This window comes from Sinocyclocheilus anshuiensis, unplaced genomic scaffold (assembly GCF_001515605.1).
Source record: "Sinocyclocheilus anshuiensis isolate Anshui unplaced genomic scaffold, SAMN03320099.WGS_v1.1 scaffold453, whole genome shotgun sequence".
Lineage (NCBI taxonomy): Eukaryota > Metazoa > Chordata > Actinopteri > Cypriniformes > Cyprinidae > Sinocyclocheilus > Sinocyclocheilus anshuiensis.
The window spans coordinates 920,110-940,815 of NW_015537979.1; the positions used below are offsets into that span (position 1 = coordinate 920,110).

Sequence of the window (20,706 nt, forward strand, 5' to 3'; positions counted from 1 at the left end):
CCCAAAAGTTGGGTTAGTCCATATTTGACCCGACGTTTGGTTGAAACAATCCAGCATTTTTTAGAGTGTTGTTTTGACATCTGCCTGCAACATTACAATGCTCATTATAACTTTAGTTTCCACTACAATATGTAAAGTAAATCCACTTCACCAGCTATAATTACACTCTAAAAAATGCTGGGTTAAATACAACCCAGTGCTGGGTAAAATCGGGACAAACCCAGCCATTGGGTTGTATTTAACCCAGCATTTTTTAGAGTGCACTCTTCAACAGCGATGCTATAGAGCTCCATCCAAACCTGAAGTTCAAAGATAAAATTCTAAAGATGGCTGCGTGCTTCTCTGGCGCATAAGGTCTATAAATAATCATATAGGCTACACTCTAAAAAATGCTGGGTTGTTTCAACCCAACTTTAGGTCAAATATGGACTAACCCAACTTTTTGGTTAAATTGTAAAATTACATTTTTAACCCAAAAGTTGGGTTAGTCCATATTTGACCCAATGTTGTGTTGAAACAACCCAGCATTTTTTAGAGTGTATTTTTCAGCTTTTTGCTAGAATGATGTTTTTTGTACTATCATTATTCAAATAAACCAATGAATAAAATAAATGCAACCCAGCATTTTTTAGAGTGTACGTATCATACATACTATGCACAACAGCAAATAGTGCATAGTTAAGATAAAACCTAAAAAGAAAAAGGAAAAAAAAAAAAAATAATTTTTTTATATATATATGACATGTTGTCGCTTTATTCATTATTTGGTGTTTAGTTGTTGAATGACTGATCAAATATGATCAAATCATGAATTTACTGAAAAAACCTGATGAGTCTTGTTATTCGGTTCAAAACATTGGTGGACTGAAAGCTCTTTATCTTGTGTCTCAGGAAGCGAAACTCGTCCGATAGTGTTGTCTTCTTCACTGATACAACTAAAATGGAATGATGAACATCTTCGAAAGTCACTGTTGGTCATGGGAAATAGGTGCTCTTTTCATAGCTGAGACATTATTCTATTTTGCATTCTGTCCACTAGAGGACAATCTTTACCTCTTCTTAGCATTTGAAACCTAATTCGAAGGGTCCATGCTGTGTTGTTTCACACATGCCACACATTAAATAAGAACATTTAGGTCATCTGCACGTATTGGAACCAATGTCACTGGTCTGACATAATCACTGGAAAGATGTACCTTGTATTATTAAAGATTTATGATGAACATTCATCCACTTGCTACAAATAATGCACGCTACAGCAAGATTTTAACGCTATGAATGAAACCTATATTAATGCCTGTATCATTTCAAAATAGTTGCCTGTCTTTCTTTCACAGATGGAATGTGTGTAGGTGGTTCATGTTAATGCTAGATTCGGCAGGGGCTCTTTTCCATCCCTCAGTTCAACAGCCATTACATGCAGACAGCTTGTAACATGAACAATATTACTCCCACACAACACTGTGAATTTTGTTTGTAATGTTTGACAGATTGATCATATCTCAGTCATTAATTTCACTTTTCTGTTTCAGGTGAAAAGTTTAACCAAGCCGGTGTACTGCAGTGATGCGAGAAGCTCATTTTAAAAAAAAAAAGAAAAAACTATTTAACTTAATTCTGGTTGGAATAGTTCACTCAAAAATGAACATTTGCTGAAAATGTACTCATCCTCAGGACATCCAAGATGTAGATGAGTTTGTTTCTTCATGGGAACAGATTTGGAGAAATTCAGAATTCCACTTGCTCAGCAATGGATCCTCTGCAGTGAATGGGTGCCGTCAGAATGAGAGTCCAAACAGCTGATAAAAACATCACAATAATGCACAAGTAATCCACACCACTCCCGTCCATCAGTTAATGTCTTGTGAAGTGAAAAGCAGCGTGTTTGTAAGAAATAACTTCATCATTAGGATGTTTATAACCTCAAACAGTTGCTTTTGGCTAAAATACAAGCCCTCTGTTGCTTTCTGTAGTGGAAAACCATCTCGTCTGAATTGGAAGAGAAATATGCACAGATCAGAAGCAATGGTTTAAAGGTAAAACACTTTAATGACAGACTTGTTTACTACAAACACGCAGCTTTTCACTTCACAAGACATTAACTGATGGACTGGAATGGTGTGGATTACTGGTGAATTATTGTGATGTTTTTATCAGATGTTTGGACTCTCATTCTGACGGCACCCATTCACTGCAGAGCATCCATTAGTGCTACATTGCAGTGCTACAGTGCTACATTACTCCAAATCAGTTCCCATGAAGAAATAGAATGGATGGCTTGAGTACAATTTCAGTACATTTTCATTTTTGAGTGCACTATTCCTTTAATATATACGGATCCTGAATGAAATAAAAACAAATATAATGAAAAAATAATAAATGTGGCAAAACAGGCCACATGATGTTCATTGAAATTGGCATATCCAGGAGCAATGCTTGTAAATACACAGAGCTGAGTGTAACCTACACAACACAACACCTTCAGGATAACACACGACACTAAAATAATGCAATAAATGTTCGAAATATCATAAAATAACCTAAAACTCCTTTTTTGGTTGACAAATATAATAAGCATAACTATTAAAATGTGATGTCATGCATGGACATCTCAAAGCATCTTTTTGATTTTCACTATAACTTATACGGTGCATTGTATCTAGAAATACAGCAGTAGTCAGGGTGATGTTCTGTACACAATCAGCAGAGCTCAATGTTTTTAACCAATGAAATGTTTATGACCTTTTAAAGGATCATCGGGTACTTCCCAAGAGGAAGCGACCTGACTGTAAGTGTCAGATAGTTCATCTTTCAGTCACAATGAAACTCAATAAGAGAGTGACTCATAGTACATTTCTAAAATTGTAAAATGATTACGTTATGAACTTAGCACACGTCATTGAGATAATGCGAAAGGAATGTGGTTACGTGCTACTCACTTTACAAATAACCTTTCACATGCAACAAATGCAGAGAACATTGGCGCATGTCGAATCAGTAGACAATGAGAGTTTTATATGAATAATTCATATGACCACTTGATTGTTTGGTCAAGTTAATACAGAAAATTTTAATCAAAACAATGCCTCATAAATGGTATGTATAAATGGCGTATATGAAACAATAGTTAATATGACATTTAGATAAGTGATACAATGTACACTATGGTTCAAAAGTTCGAGGTCGGGAAGATATTTTTAAAAAGAAATGAATACATCTATTTAGGATGCTAATCAAAGACTACTGAAAAAGTACCACAATTTCCACAGAAATAAAAGCAGCACAACTATTTTAAACACTGATGAGAAATGTTTCTTAGAATATCAGAATGATTTCTGAAGGATCATGTGACACTGAAGACTGGAGTTATGATGCTGAAAATCCAGCTTTGATCACAGGAATAAATTACATTTTAACATATATTCAAATACAAAACAGTTATTTTAATTTGTAATACTATTACACAGTATTACTGTTTTTACTGTATTTTTGATTAAACAAATGCAGCCTTGGTGAGCAGATGAGACGCTTACAGACCCCAAACTTTTTAACGGTAGTGTACATCATCCAAAAATAAAAAAAAAGCTTAAAAACCAGTGAACATTTGTTTTGTTTTGAATGTGTGACACCATATTCCATCTACTAGAAATATACACTGAAACTAACGCTGCTTACTTGCAAGGCACATTCATTTGACATAAAATATATCTTACAAACATTTACATTCACCAGCTATTCAGTTTAATGGACACAACTAAAAAAAAAGACACCAAAACTGTGCATATTTGTACGTTTACTTCTATAACATCTTAAAGTTCTTGCAGAATGCATATGTGGGATATTTTTCCATTGATAGTGAAATAAATTTAGTGCATCTTAAGCCAGGGAGTACTTGTGACGCATTCATGCTTTGAATAGAGCTGAAGAAAACGTTCTTTACTGTGATTAAAGCTCAAACAATCATGTGGTAAACTAGTAAACTCATGCAGATCCATTAGAGAACAGACAGTACATCTAAGCAGAGGAATACTGACAGCACAGCTCAGGTTCCACTAAATCTTGACAAACCCAAGTGATCATCATAGGTGAGCAGATTAAGTCTAATCCCATGTTTTGTTTACATACTTGACGTTCTTCCAAGCATTTGGCAATGTTCAAGAGTTAAGAAGACATGTTTATGGGTTTAAGACAATGACATGATGTCTTGTGGAATGTGTTGAAATGTGGAACGTGTCTTCTTTAAGATTTAGACAGAAGCACCTGGACTCTGGTTTCCTTCTTGACTGACACCGGTTTCCATTTTCAAGACACTGACATGCACTCACTCATGCACTCGTGCTTCAACAGATGCTTACGATTGGTGTCACGCTGATCTATTGAGTGTGTGACAGCGCTCCAGCACCTTGACCGTATCCAAAGCCCTTTGGTCCAAAGTTTTTGGCATAGCAACCTGTGTAGAGCACAAAATGAAGTTAATATGGCGCCAGGACAATGGCAAGGACTTTTACAAATTATGAAGAAAATGTGATTGGTGTTGTTGCAAATCTCGCCACAGTGATTTTGGGTGGTTTCCAGGGTGTTGCTGTTAGGAATGACACAGTAGGCCTACTGACACAGATTTCACAAATCGGTTCAGTTCTGATTCACAAGCTCTTGATTTGATTCAATGAGTTGATTCAATTTGTTTTGGATATATATCAGATAGAGTACATGCCAATTTTTCTAGAGGACTCCAATTCATTGTTGAAATATAAACATTTAAATGCTGGTTTTTCAAAGCAAAAATACATTGAAGATGTAACATAGTGCATATATTTAGCAAAATGCTCCTCTCTAGAGTTAGTTGTTGAGTTATGGTTATTGGATGGCTTTCCTGAGGTAAATATATATAACATTACAGGCCATATGGTTAATTTACAAGCTGTTTTATTCACGCCTTTCTGTGGTCTAACAAAAATAGAAACCATCATAGAAGTTCTAATGGTTTGTAATGGTATTTGTTGTGGAAACATTACAAACCATCAACTGTTAACCATTAAAACATTACCTAACAGTAGCAGGGTTGCCAAGTTCACGGTTTTCTCACAGAATTGGGCTACTTGTAACCTGTTTCCGTGGGTTGATTTTTTTTTCAGCGGTGTAAAGATTTGACATATTGCATAAATTGTAATTGACTGTAATGCGTGTATTGACATATTTTACATTCTAATGATAAAACAGCTAGATTATGAGTTTTGTGAAGGGGGGCGGAGCTTTATGAAAACAGACTGTTTATGATTAATGTTACTGGTTTTCAAAGTGAAATTGTGTATAACGCATAAAAGTGACTGTCAAATATGTATTTTAGGTATGGGAGTGGCATATGTTGAGTTTTGATATTTGGATAGGGTTGTTGGGCTTTTTGGGGGCTATTTTTGATTGACCTTTGGGCTGGTTTTGTTACACAGACCTAGTAATCCTGTCCAGTAGAGTGTTTTGGGCCATATTCCATTAGGATTGAGTGGTTCTAACATGCTACCAATAGAAGGCAACAAATTACAAGTAGAGAACCACAGGGACAATTTCAGTTTCCATTAAAACCAATACAAGCCAATACAACAATACCAATTATAACCATTAAAACCATTACAAGATGTAACCGTTTGTGATAAAAATGACAGAATTATAAAGCACAGACTTTGTAATTATTGAGTAACTTATTGCGATTATTGGATGAGAGTCACACTACAAGTGCTGTTTAGTGAAGTTTTGTTAATGCATAAGCAGAAACATCGACAGCATAGACTCACCCGCAAACGATCTTGGGATTTAGGAATAGATATTTGTTCATGAAAATGAAGATTGATTCAAATCAATTAATCAATATTGTCAACCCAGCTCAAGCTGCTGTATCGTTGCTAACATGTTCTGAGTGTTTTTAGTTCATTATGTGGTTCTGGGTGTTTTCTAGGTGGTTGCTTGGCATGAATCACTAAAAAGAGACAGGATAACATTGGATACTCTGCCTTTGCAGTAGATTTCACCATCCTTGTCGGCTAAAGTTGTAGATTCCAGCCCCTTGCCGCACTTTGCACATCGGAAACAACCCCTGTGCCATGCCTGCAGAAAAGAAGACCACAGTCGCTCAATGAAGACCAGGCTTAGTTAATTTTGGTGTGTCATGACAGCATTTCCTCCTGTCGTTTCTGCTTTTGGCTTACATTTCCTGCCCCTATGACTTTTTCAGCTGCGTAGACGGCCTTGCTACACCGAGGACAATTATCAGAGCCGCCAAACTTTTGAGCAAACTTGGATGCGTTGGGGTTATTGGTTGGCTGGTGTTCCTGAGGCCTGCAATCAGAAGACACACAAGAGTCAGATGCTGAACAGTCACCAGATTGGCAACATTTTGCTAGGTTCAATTATTATTAAAAAAAAATTATATGCCTTCACTTTTTCTGTTCTCTAATTATCCTCTTGTACTAGCTTTTTACTATTTTGAATGATGACTGAAACCTTGTATAACAGGCACTTCTCGTGTTTATTGCCATCTTATGATGCATCGCTTGTTGTGTTCCTCAACTGTAAGTCACTTTGGATAAAAGCGTCTGTCAAATGAATAAATGTAAATGTAAATGATTCATGTCACCAAAACTTAAATGGGTCATATGATGCTGCTAAAAAGAACATTATTTTGTGTATTTGGTGTAATTCAATGTGTTTATGCGGTTTAAGGTTCAAAAAACACATTATTTTCCACATACTGTACATTATTGTTTCTCCTCTATGCCCCGCCTTTCTGAAGTCGATTTTTACAAAGCTCAACGTTCTGAAAAGCGAGGTGTGCTCTGATTGGCCAGCTATCCAGTGTGTTGTGATTGGCCGAATACCTCAAGTGTGTGACGGAAATGTTACACCCCTTACCATACTGTGATGCCGTGTCCCAGCCGGAGCGACGAGACAAAAGCAATAAAACCCATTATAAATGATGCATTTGTTGCATCCAGTGGGGACATAATTACTGATTATAATGACTTATACTGTCTTTTTACGCGTTGCGTTGCATAACGCGCCGCGTAAACATAAAACTTGAAATCGCATCATATGACCCCTTTAAAATGAATAGTTCCCCCCAAAGTTATATACTGCGATCAATAAAACCTGTTCCAAGACTGTCTTTCTCCTGTGGAACACAAAATAAGTAATTTTGAAGAATGTTCACGCTGCTCTTTTCCATTCAGTCAAAGTGGATGGAGACCAAGAGCTGTCAAGCTCCAAAAAGGCATCTTGTGAGCTATATTCCAAATTTGCAGTATATGATAGCTTTGTATGAGGAATAGAGCGAAATTTAAGTAATTATTCAGAGAAAATTTTGCTTTACAGACAGTCACCATTCATTTTCATATCATGTAAAAGAACAGCTTGGAGACTGTGCTGTAAATGTGTAAAACATGATAAACTATTTGATGACATGTTGGTCAAATGGTCCCTTTCCACCTAAGTGTGCCCATCTTGGCCAGAATAGGCTATGAAGTAGACATTATGCCAACAGTCAGAAGTCTAATTTTGTGAGACTAGATGCTAAAAGAACACATATGAAGTAATATTTAAGAATCAAAATTAAGTGTATTCTTACTCTGCAGGTTTAATTCCCAGTGACTCTCCTTTATCCATGCTCAGAGTTCCTGCGCCAGCGCCATAGCCGTAGCCTTTGGGCCCATACTTTTTGCCATAACAGGCCTTGCAGTAGATCTCATTCTCATGGACGGCTACAGTAGTGCTTTATAATGACTTATACTGTCTTTTTACGCGTTGCGTTGCATAACGCGCCGCGTAAACATAAAACTTGAAATCGCATCATATGACCCCTTTAAAATGAATAGTTCCCCCCAAAGTTATATACTGCGATCAATAAAACCTGTTCCAAGACTGTCTTTCTCCTGTGGAACACAAAATAAGTAATTTTGAAGAATGTTCACGCTGCTCTTTTCCATTCAGTCAAAGTGGATGGAGACCAAGAGCTGTCAAGCTCCAAAAAGGCATCTTGTGAGCTATATTCCAAATTTGCAGTATATGATAGCTTTGTATGAGGAATAGAGCGAAATTTAAGTAATTATTCAGAGAAAATTTTGCTTTACAGACAGTCACCATTCATTTTCATATCATGTAAAAGAACAGCTTGGAGACTGTGCTGTAAATGTGTAAAACATGATAAACTATTTGATGACATGTTGGTCAAATGGTCCCTTTCCACCTAAGTGTGCCCATCTTGGCCAGAATAGGCTATGAAGTAGACATTATGCCAACAGTCAGAAGTCTAATTTTGTGAGACTAGATGCTAAAAGAACACATATGAAGTAATATTTAAGAATCAAAATTAAGTGTATTCTTACTCTGCAGGTTTAATTCCCAGTGACTCTCCTTTATCCATGCTCAGAGTTCCTGCGCCAGCGCCATAGCCGTAGCCTTTGGGCCCATACTTTTTGCCATAACAGGCCTTGCAGTAGATCTCATTCTCATGGACGGCTACAGTAGTGCTGTCTAGACATTTCCTGCACACCACTGAAATGAGAAGGATGAGTGAATATAACAAAATACATAGATAAACGTGTTCTGCAGTGACCTTCAGCTTCAAGTTTTCGAAAACATAATAATGACAGTAACCTGTTACCAAAGCAAACCTGTTGCTTTAGCCAATATAGATATCTGAAAGTGTGGCGAGTGGATGATATCATAATATATTGTTGTTTGAAAGACATTATTTAGATGTGAAAGTATATTTTTCATAGTTTAATATTAGAAAAAGATTGTACAGTTTGCTATATGTGCTAGTTTTGTGAAGTTTGTGATCATAAAATCTTGTCTGTCCAGAGGAACACGTCAGCAGGGTTCTGTGTTTAATTTTTTATTACATTTTTATTCATAAAAATTATTATTATTATTTTTTTTTTGAAGACAGTCTGTCTGGAACGCAGAGCCCTTTGGGCCCTCAAAAGCCCTCCAAAAAAAATGTCATCAAAGCAGGGTAATATTATATTTCATAAGTGAATTATAGAGACAACCAGAAGAGAGCACCAGAGAACAATCTTGACTGATCTGTTGGAAAAAACTAATGTTACCACATGAACTATGACTGTGACCCAGTTCATAACATTATCCATAATTAGAATTAGTTTCTCCTAAATTATAGCAGATGCCCTACTTATTAAATGTAAGAAAAAGGTAAGTAATAATGAATTGTAAGGTAAAAAATTATGTAGTTGCTAATGCACTTGTAAACATATGCGACAAGAGGGTCTGTGGTATCAAGATGCAGTTTTATAACATTATTTTCACACTCAAAAGTATGTACATTTTCATAAGCAACGACCGTTTAAATGTGTAATATATATATTAAACTATGAAACTATCAAAATCTGACTGCTTACTCTTTCAATACAGCTTTAAAAGCATTCTGGAACACATTTTCAATTTCAGGAAAATCAGCATTGTGCCTGCAGTTGTACAAAAGATGAATAATATATGATATATTAAATTATATATTAAAACCAGTTAAACTCTGCGGACCCGGATACGGGTCCAAAATGACGTTAAAAATGTTTATGCTTCATTTACATAGCCTTCCTTATATGGTATCAGCCCATATATGGGTTCATTTGAAAGCTTGGAGTGTCTTCTTTACAAAGAATACCATTCCTTTTGGTTTTTATATTCATAAAGCAGTAAAATTAAGCTTAGAAATGTATTCGTCCCACACACGAATTTCCGCCTAACCATTGCGAATAATTTTTACGAAGAATGTGTATTTTATATATTTTTCACAAAAAAGTCAAGTCATATATCACAAGAAAGCTCTCATTCTCAGGAATTTGACGATGTAGATTATTTCATTGTGTGACAATCACAGATCGAATTATCTTCGATAGAACCGCGATGTAAAATTTGGTCACCTCTGAGCGAATTTACATTTATACTCGTAGCACTGCTTCAGTCAGCGGCACTTTTTGGCATCTAGTGACATCAAACAAAGTAAATTGCAGAGAGTTGTGCCTAATAGAACCTGAATTACAGATTTAAAAAAAAATACTTACTTTTAAAACTCCAAAAGCGCCTATGTTTTTTTTGTGTTTATAGTAATATTTGAAAAGTATATAATGTTATTTATAAAGAATTACACTCATATTTTGTAGTTCAAAGGGTTTTCTTTACAATGAAACCATTTTTTTTCATTTCCTCCATTGTATGTGTGTAGGGTAAACATTTGAGTTTGAGTATGTTAAATTTAGGCGAAAATACCAAAAAACGCCCTGAGCTTAAGTGGTTAATCCTTATCCGTCAGAAAGAGTCTGCCCTTGGTAAACTTTGTCAAACCAACTGACCTACTGATACAGTGGACTCATGGCCAATGCCATGGCACTGGACACAGGAAAATGAACAGGACTTACTGCACAGGAAGCAGGATCTGTGGAAGCTCCGCCCTTCACATTGCACTTCCTCTGCAAAGTACACTGTTTTCTGGCAGCAGCCACATTTGTTTCCACCCCCAAGAGGCATCCTGTAACACACACACACACAAACACACACACACACACACACACACACACACAGACCTGGCCTGAAATCACCTACTTTTTGGGGACATCCTAATGGTACACACAATAATTAATTCAAATCCAGAAAATGTGTGTAAAGGTTAAGTAAGAATAGGTGTAGGATAAGATTGTCGGAAACAATAAAAGTCAATGAAGTCCTGAAGTTCTGTAAATACTATATATGTATGTAATTATACTGTAGTTATGAGTAGTTAAGTAAACACAAAAACTTTACATAAAAGTGATGACATACCACAAGAGAAATGCAATGCCAAAAAAGGCATTGAAATTATTAAAGCATGCATGTCTGAAATCTGAAACGAGACGTTTCTGATATAAACGTGCATTTGGACTTTCAAAAGCACATACTTGTTGTGATTCCAGAGTACAACTTGAACTTGAGCTTGGCAAGTTTATGTTTTCTTTTCTAAATATGCCTCCCGCTTCACTAGACTAACATTGCAATGGATCTCCGGTCAGCCGGAATTAATTTAATCTGACCTTAAAAGCATGATGAGAATGTTACAATTCAGAACCCACACTGTGGCACAACAAAAAAACTAAACTAAACTAAACTATAAACTACATATGTGACGGAGATGTTTCTGCAACAGTTCCAGCTCTTTGACGTGGAGTATAGGCCTACGTCAGCGTCTGAATTCGCTCACTTCATTTTGTTCAATCCTTTCTGATATATAGTGCACTTAACTGCCATAGACTATATAGGGATTAGTGAATGAGTGAACGAGTGAGTGATTTCGGACACAGCTTAAGACACAAAACAAAACACAAATCAGTTGTTTTGTTGTGTCCAGACTCTGCAATGACAAAACAAAACAAAAAACAGGAATCAGTTGTTTTGTTGTCCAGAATCTGCAACGAGACGGAGACACAAAACATTAAAACCAAACAAAACAAACCATAACATAACATAACATAACATATAACATATAACATAACAAAACAGGAATCAGTTTTGTTTTGTCCAGAATCTGCACTGAGACTGAGACACACAAAAACAAAACAAAAATAATAATTGACCCAGTGTGGGTTCTTGATTGTAAATTTTAATGTATGCCTATACTTTTGACAGTGAATCATGCTGTCTGATCTGCTGTAATTGCTAGGAAATGTCTCATTGGTTTTGTCCATAAAAGGGATGGTTGGTTGTAATCAAGACATTCCTGCATAGTTCTGCTGTCTCCAGTCTAAACACTAATTCCGGCCCCTGACTCCAAACATGTTGGGTTGCCAAGGTTGTGAGGAAATGTCATGACTCAGCATACAGCCACAAATGTTGATAATGTTCTGTACTATAAGCCTGTTCTGCTCTGTTATGGCCATTTCCCTTCCAGTGCAAACACATGCTTCTCTGACGTTGCCACAGAAGGTCATGAAAAGTTTGATAGATAGGTTCACAGCCAGACTCAAGGAAGTTAGACAGTATTATGATGATACTGCTAAACTGTTTTAGGCAGTGGTCTCAGCTGAATCTGAACTTCCTGTGATGTCCGAATTCTTGAGCTTTATTCATGACTGCAAATCCACCATGCTGCATTAGTCTCATTTCCACATGGACTATAACACTATACCATATGTCTTCAAGCTCGCAAAATTTAGCACAGACATGAAACAAGATACAGTCTAAACACACTTCCTTCCACAAACACTATGAAAAAAAATAGCAACATTTTACAAAAACTCAACTACACACTTAAAAATAAAGGCTCTTTATTGGCATCAATGGTTCTTTTAACATCCATGGAACTTTTACATTTCCACAAAAGGTGCTTTATAGTAGAAATGGTCTTTAAATCATTAAAATGTTCTTTAAAAAAAGCTATTTTAAAGCTTTTATTTTTATTTTAAAGGTGTAGAACCCAATATAGTTCACCTATGATATCACTATGAAAATACCCTTTCTGGGACCTCTATTGTTAACTTTAAAGTAAGACTAAGGGTTGGACGTGACCTACTATTTGTAACAAATTTAAAACCTAAATTGAATTATATAAGAAATGTTGTTGTTTAGGAAAGAAATTTTGCAGCAAATTATTGTTTCCCCAGACGAAGTGATAGATGACACTCAGTTCAAAGGATTTGTTTCTGAAAATCTTGGTCAAAACGTTCCAAAGACTGAATGATTTTTGGACAGAAAGAGTCCAGTTATTCCACTACAAAGCAAGACTAGACAAGTAATATTCCTGATTCCAGATCAGAAAAGTTAGTAGTAGTAGTAACTGAGAAAGGGAAGAACTGAATTTGTTGCTTCCCTATGAATGCCAAGAATTTAGTATGTTGAACAAAATCAAAAAGTTGATGAGGTGGAAAGTATTTAAAGAATTTCAAGAAAACAAAACCTCAGAAACAGTTTCAGACTTATGAGCTGCACACAAGCTTGCAGAGCCATTACGCAAGAGAAGTCTAAAGCGGAAGAGTTTCGTACCTGAAGTGATCTTCTCTACTAGGTGTTGATATGGACAGAAAATCAGCAGTCAAAGTCCAGCAGACTGTGGGAATGAGAACAGATTCTCCTGTCCTAACACACGTAACAGTGGAGGGGTCTGTGTCAAACTTCAGCACAGGAGCTCTGGGGTGGGGCAGTGAGGGAAGTGAGTCAAATTATGTGCTGTGGTGAGTTGTTAAAGGAACAGCACTTCCTTGTGACCCTGCTGTTTGTTTGCTCACTGACACCCCCTCTGACACTCATAGACATCCTGAACACGGCCTGCCACACCGTGACACTCTCATCAAGAAAATCAAGAATGTTTAAACAAGTATACAGTGCAATAAGTCAAGGTTTACTGAGTTTCCTCTTTCATACCTCAAGAATTGACCTTAAAACGAAAGTTCACCTTCAGTTGCTGGTCCCCATTGACAGCGGCTTTTATCATTAAAGGGGTCATATGACGTTGCTAAAAAGAACATTATTTTGTGTATTTGGTGTAATGAAATGTGTTTATGCGGTTTAAGGTTCAAAAACCTTTGTGCACAGATGCATTAGTGTACTCTACCAGGATCAGGAAACAGTCCTCCATAAAATGTGCTGCACACATCTGAATATTTGGGTTGAACTGTTCTGGAACAGTGTTGTAAATACGACTTAACCACTGATTTGTAGTCGTGTCCTCTTTTGGAAGACCAAACAAAGTAGTTTTGTTTTAGCAACGAAACACACAGCGTCTCCACGACATGGTGGCGGCAGCAACAACAATACCAATATATTATTACAATATATTAAATATAGACAACATATTAAAACAGAAAATAGTTCTTTTAAATTGTGATATTATTTCACAATATTACTGCACTGTTTTTACTGTATTTTTGATCAAATAAATGCAGCCTTGTTGAGCAGAAGAGATTTCTTTCAAGAACATTAAACAATCTTACCGAGCCCAACCTTTTGAGATAGTGTGAATAAACTGTTTAATAGTATCTATAGTTTATATATATAGTTTGCGTTTAATAGTGAACTTGTGCCATCAAGATTTTTGCTCAGTGACCTTGCTGACAACATAGAGTCCGCTATTTTATGGTTCATTTACATCAACAGATGGAGTCCAGCTGCTAAAAACCAACGACACAGCTCTGACCTTCATATTTTATATTGCTTGGGTGGGTCTGGAAATGCCACGAGCATGTGGGCAATGTACTACTCTTCCTCTTCAGGATGATTAAATATCCCATCAGGCACTGCAAGCATGTCTTCCTGTAGCAGGGTAATTACAGTGTTAGAATGATCTACTGTAGTGAGCGGGACACTGGTGCTGCTTTTGAAGGGGATATTAGCTCCAGTGAAAGCTAAGTACAGTTTCAGATAGTAACTGAAAGTTCATTTGATTTAAATGTTCTAAGCCACAACAAAAAGGAACTTCAGAACAGTCATATATTAAAAACATCCAGCAGACACCTAGTAAAGGCAGCTATTTTATGGGTATTTTGAACATCAAATCAATATCGTATTGGTAAATGTAATGATTATTTGCTCGATTTTAGCACGAGACGTCTGTTTTTCCAAATGTTAACCACAAAAACATTTCCATAATTCCCTCCAGTTATAAACATACATGGTGAAAATTTGGCCCATATGTTTTCACGTCACATCTACTGTCTGCTATGGACGACGGTGAATGCTGTCTGGGTCCTGATTTTATCATTTACTCTCTCCTCATGGTGTATTTGTATTGGAGATCTACAGGAAAATTGATTATGTAGCTATAGAGGTCATTCGTTTGCAAAATCTGATGACTATGACCTGGAGATTGAATAAAAGTCACATTAGATTGCATATATTACATTAATATTAGTTATACTGTACAATTAAACTATACTGTGGAAAGATGAAGTCTTGATTCCACTCAGTCATGTTTATGTAGGACTCACTGGCGCTATCTTGTGGCATCAAATGAATGATTCTGAGAAACGGACACAGAAGCTGTTTAGCGTTATGCCTCTGTATGATATTAATAACTTAGAAATTATATCAAGCTAACTTGTAACAATTTGTGATTTGACCAGTTGCCAAATCATGCATGTGTAAGCCTGCATGAAATATCATTTCACTCCCACTGAGGCAAATTTCATATATTCTCTGGCTCGTTAAATGCTCATTTCTGCAGCTGTTTCTAGTTTGGATCCAGTTAGATCCTCACTTTTGTCTCACTATGTTTTTTCCTGTTTTCCTGAATATGTTCCTTCTTTTTTTGTTTACCGAAGTATGCAATTGGACACTTTATTATTACTCAACTCCCTGAAAGCCTACGTGTCAAATCTACATGACTTTCTTTCTTCCATCAAACAAACTTCAGAAAGTCTAAGATGCCTGTGTGAAAAAGAAGTGTGCAGCTGTATGCCTAATGAATGAGCACTTGTAGTATACTTCAAAACTTGAATGTATATAAAAAAAAAAAAAAAAAAAACTGTACTTGCAGAAAATGTGATATTAATTGAATTAAAGGCCACTTAAGTGTACTTAAAGAGTTAACTTTCATGACTGTCTCTTAACACACTTAAGTACACTTTTTAAAAAGTGCACTTTGTAATAATGTCAAATTGATGACTTTACTTTAAACTAAACCTTTTATTAAGTCATGTTTTAATAATCTTTTGCCATGCTTTAAAGACGTATACTTGTTTTGATGTGATGACTAACATACTAAAGCATACTATATAGTATTTGTTTAAAATTTCAACTGTAGTGTGTTATTTGATAGTACATATAAAGGTACTATATTTTAAATGTACTAAATGCAACTTCATCATTACAGATGTGCAATAACAAGTGTTTAAATTCACATGGAGGAGAAACATTGAATGGCAATCTAGTGAAAACTAAACTCTCAACATGTACGTGCTACTACTGTATCTATCTAAACAGCAGGTTTGCACAACAAAGTCATTGTTCTTGCAATGTGTCTCAACCTGGCATCTTGTCCACCATTGCATATGAACAGAGCACAAGTGTATTAATCCCGAGCACTAAAATTATTCTTAAAGGGATAGTTCACCCAAAAATGAAAATTCTGTCATTTATTTACCCTAATGGTGTTTTAAACCTACATTCGTTTTTTCGTCTTCTGTTGAACACAAAAGAAGATATTTTGAAGACCACACAGTTTCTGGTCTCCATTGACTTCCATAATATAGAAAAATGAATAAATAAATAAAATAAAAACTATGGAAGTCAGTGGCTACCAGCAACTGTTTGGTTACCAACATTCTTCAAAATATATTTTTTGTGTGTGTGTGTTCATCAGAAGAAAGACATTCATACAGGTTTGGAACAACTTGAGGGTGAGAAAATGATGACAGAATTGACATTTTTAATTCCTGTCGATGATTATTGTGCGTCATCATGTGGCATATGGTCCAAGATTTGCGTCGTAAGGAACGTTGTGTGAAAAAAAATTTCTGAATCATTCAATTTATTTGAATTGCACTTTCAAATATGCGTCACTGTTTGTGTGAAATCCCCTTATAACAAAAATCCCAATTCATTTCCTTCAGTCAATCCTCGCCGTTTCGGATGTAATTTGCATAAGGCTGCCAAAACAATTAAAAGCTCTCAACAAAGAACCGTATAATCATCTCATACCAACTTCGCTTTGTACTGCCTCCTTAATCTGTCTGTCTCTCTCATGTTATCTACTCATTTGTGTGCACTCAGAAAAGGCCCCCTGCACACAGATGGCCGTGTTCGCTGCATCATTAGTGGGCTGTAAAACGCTTACAAAGGCTGGGGTGACACTGGCACAGACTCACCATTGTGGCGGCGTCTGCCGGGCTTCCCCTAATAGTGCTGGCATAAAGCGTGCCTGGGGCCACAAGTAGTTTGGCTTCGGCCGACTTTACCCACAATACACACACACACACACACACACACACACACGCATGTTGTGTTTCCATGTTTTATGGGGACATTCCATAGGCATAATGGTTTTTATACTGTACAAACTGTATGTGCTATTGCCCTACACCAACCCTACCCCTAAACCTACCCCTTACAGGAAACTTTGTGCATTTTTACTTTCTCAAAAAAACAAATTCTGTATGATTTATAAGCTTGTTTCCTCATGGGGACCTCAAAAATGTCCCCACAAGGTCAAAATTGACTAGTATTACTATCCTTGTTACTAGTATTACTAATACCAGGTACACGCACACATACACACACACACACACAGACACACACACACTGTGTCCCTCTCATTGCACTGTCATATGGGAATGTGTGTAATCTGTGGAGAAGCCACTCTATAGGCCTCGTCTTTGTGCCTAAGAGCCTTCTGGTGCTACGCAACAGATATTTCAGTGTGTGCACATGTGTTAGTGTATGCATGTCCTTCATCTGAAGAGCTTCTGCTTCCACACACACTCACACACTTCAAAGGAGAGTGGAAACATACACAGCTCTGCAGTGAATGGACAGCCTTCATGCTGTGAGTAGCTCCTCACTGATTATTATTTTTTTATGATAATTTATTTTATTCGCAAATCTGCATAGAGTCGGACAAATTTGTGGTTTGATAGCATGCTTAAACAATCATTTTATCCTATATTTCTTTTCAGCTGTTTTAGCTTGATTTGAAATCAGTCAGTTATTGTATTTCCTTCGTAGCATGCTCTCTTTTTATCTGTTGATGATTGTAATGGTTGTATTAGTGCATAGATCAACAAGGATGGTTTGTAGATTTCCAAGTAGAAGATGATACTTATAAAGCTACTTATAAAGCGTATTACCATGATTTACTGGACATGAAGATTTTAAGCGATAGTTCACCCTAAAATGACCAAAAATTGACTCAAACTTCTATAACTTACTTTTCTGTGGTATATAAAAGAAGAATTCTTCTCAGTGTTTTTGACCATATGTAAGTCAATGGTAACCAAACTGTTTGGTTACCAACATTCTTCAAATTATCTTATTTTGTGTTCTGCAGATGAAAGTCTTACAGGTTTTAATGACATGAGGGTGAGTAAATGATGACAGAATTTTCATTTTTGGGTGATTTAACATCACATTATACAATATGCTTCTGGTTCTCCACTTTGATTGGTCAAGTGTGCTCATATAACAGTCCAACAGCTGGACTGTTTCACTGTTTGCGCGTCTGTGTGCATTTCTGACAGATTCAGTGATTCTTTCTGCAGATTACATTGTTACACCAGTAGGTGGCGACAAGCGACTGTCTTCATGAGTCATTTGAGTCATTCACTCAATTGATTCATTTGAATCATTGACCCAACAGATTGGTTCAAAAACTCTGATTCGACGAATCAAGTGACAGTTGTCTTTATGAGTGAGTCTTTTGAATCATTGACCCAACTGATTCGTTCAAAAACACAGACTCATTCAGGCAGTGTTGCCAATTTAGCTACTTTGTAGCTAGATTTAGCGACTTCCCCACCCCTTTTGAGACTTTTTTCAAAAGTTTAGGGACAAATATAGCAACTGCTTGGACAAACCTTATCTAAGTTCTCATCTTGCCCACTGATCTACGTTCATCTTTATATAGATCAGTGAATTTGCCATTGTGATGTCATCTAGTGACATTTAGCTACCAGTTTTAGCTACTTTCAATTGAAAGCAGTTGGCAACACTGCATTCAGGTGCGAACAACACGTGGTCAGTCAGCAGTGGCTTTGTTTGGAACAGTTTTTGTTTGCGGAGCCAACATACATAATTGGCGATATTTTGTTTAAAATGTAAGTTAGGCTACTCAATATTATTTTGTCATGCTTTATAAAAGCAATTTCAGACTTGCAATTGTGTTGTTTAGATGGCATTAAGAGTCAGCTCAGCTAGAAATGTAACCGCACGTTTTAACTTTTCACAGTATGCATGAAAATACTTTAAAGATGAAAACACCTTAAATGTCACGAAGAAATGGATCCAACAGTGCTGTATTACACACTATTGTTAGTATCATGGATGAGTTTCAGTTGATTGCAATGTGAGAGGACGCTTGTCCCACGAGGAGAAATGTTCTCAAGACTGAACTTTCACCACATTTCTCTGTTTAAATACTGCGCATAATACTTGAGCTGTTGACTTCATTATTACGGTAAGTTTGCCATTTTAAATGAATTAATGGAGGGGGCGAGGGGCAGATGCCATTTTAGTTTGATGCTCTTCTGACCCTTCACAAGTTCAGAATATCCCACCATATTTGTATTTTATTAATTTGTGAGATTGAGATTTCTTGATTTTCTTTGTATGATATCAGTTTAAAATCTATTTTACCATCTTCTGTCAAACTATGGATTACAGTTCCACTGTTGTCCTGTAGGGGGCAACAGAGAGACCAGAAAAAAGGTCTACAGTATATTGTGTCATTTCATAATTTCTGATCTATTTAAATGCTGTTTGAGCATATCATGTTACAGTTCTCTATATATCTAATGTATACTTCTCTGACTCTCAGGAATGGCACAGTAAATTACAGTCAGACAGCTGACAGATAGATGTTGTTTACTGGCTTTTCTGTGCCCCATGCAGACCACAAGTGTGTATCTGTATATGTTTGTTCATTTAGATGTACAGCATGCGGCGGCAGCTCCCCTGTTGTGTGTCTAAAGGCATCGCATTGTCTGTTGATGCATTTTATATTCTGATGACCAAACAGTTTGGTCTTCCTCAAACAGCCATTCGGTCAGTTTGACCCATTTTTCAGGAACAGTTACTCAGCTGCTGAGTCACCCAAGCACTTTCTGGGATAAATTGGTCTCGGGTGATATTGTCTGTAAAATGATCCTGCATCCAAGAGAGAGCGCAGCAGCATCTATTGTTAAATCCCTAAGGATTCAGTCAGTGACCTTCACAATCTGTTCAAAACAAAGGAATCTGTCAGTATTTCACTTATTTATTGAGTGATACGCTTTGCTGCATAATAATATTACTCATGGCTGTCTGACTCAGCATTGACAAGTGAATCACCCTCTCCAACAAAGAAGTCATAAACTACTAGGGCTGTCAAAATGGATGAAAAACTAAATTCGAATTTTGTACTTAAATATTATCAAAATTCGAATTATATTCGAATTTAAAATGCATAATTTCAGTTAGGGTGAAGAAAAACTTTTGGCTTCTCTCCTGAGGCCACAAGAGGGCACATCGACCAATGCCCGTTTATTCAAAGCATATAAGATAACATGACTATCTGTGGAAAAAAGTGCGTAATGTTTATAAACCAATTATAATTAATTAAATTGCTTAAACAACTATAAACAAAACAGCATCATGTATGTATTCATAGTTTAATACAAAGGGCCGAAAGCCAATCACACAGATTACATTTTTCATTTAAAAACACGAGTTGCAGTGGGATGGGGAAAAAAACCCACCATAAAGTCTCGAGAGATGTTTTTTCAAAGTTAAACTTGCATTAATTTTACATGGCTTTCTAAACATGCGGCTCTCTTGTGCGAGATGCGAGTGCAACCGTAATAGATGTCCGTCTAGAAAATGCATGTGAAATGCGTTCTGTGTAAACGGCTTGGTTTCGGTTTTGATGTAAACAAGATCTTCTCCGCATTGATGTTCTCTTTTCCCGCAATATTTGTAATTAACAACGCAGCAGTGCCGCGTTCTAGTGGCTTCAACTGGATAGGCTAACAAAAACATTATAATGCA

General features: G+C 36.5%; 1 protein-coding gene across 3 annotated transcripts in view; it reads right to left on the reverse strand.

The window, feature by feature from the left end:
- Positions 1-3,581: 3,581 nt before the first annotated feature.
- The window catches only part of LOC107673143 (cysteine and glycine-rich protein 1-like), a 28,350-nt gene continuing 11,225 nt past the window's right edge, over positions 3,582-20,706 (reverse strand). The window contains exons 2-8 of one of the 3 annotated variants that reach the window (XM_016466638.1): positions 13,018-13,317; positions 10,425-10,534; positions 8,489-8,541; positions 7,616-7,731; positions 6,201-6,330; positions 6,006-6,099; positions 3,582-4,450 (exon numbers count right to left, since the gene is read on the reverse strand). In XM_016466638.1, the coding sequence (XP_016322124.1) occupies positions 4,374-4,450; positions 6,006-6,099; positions 6,201-6,330; positions 7,616-7,731; positions 8,489-8,541; positions 10,425-10,533 (579 nt within the window). In that variant the 5' untranslated portion in view covers position 10,534; positions 13,018-13,317 and the 3' untranslated portion in view covers positions 3,582-4,373. Of the gene's footprint in view, positions 4,451-6,005; positions 6,100-6,200; positions 6,331-7,615; positions 7,732-8,372; positions 8,542-10,424; positions 11,456-13,017; positions 13,318-20,706 lie in introns of those variants that run through there. The other 2 variants (XM_016466654.1, XM_016466647.1) reach the window with 2 other exon arrangements.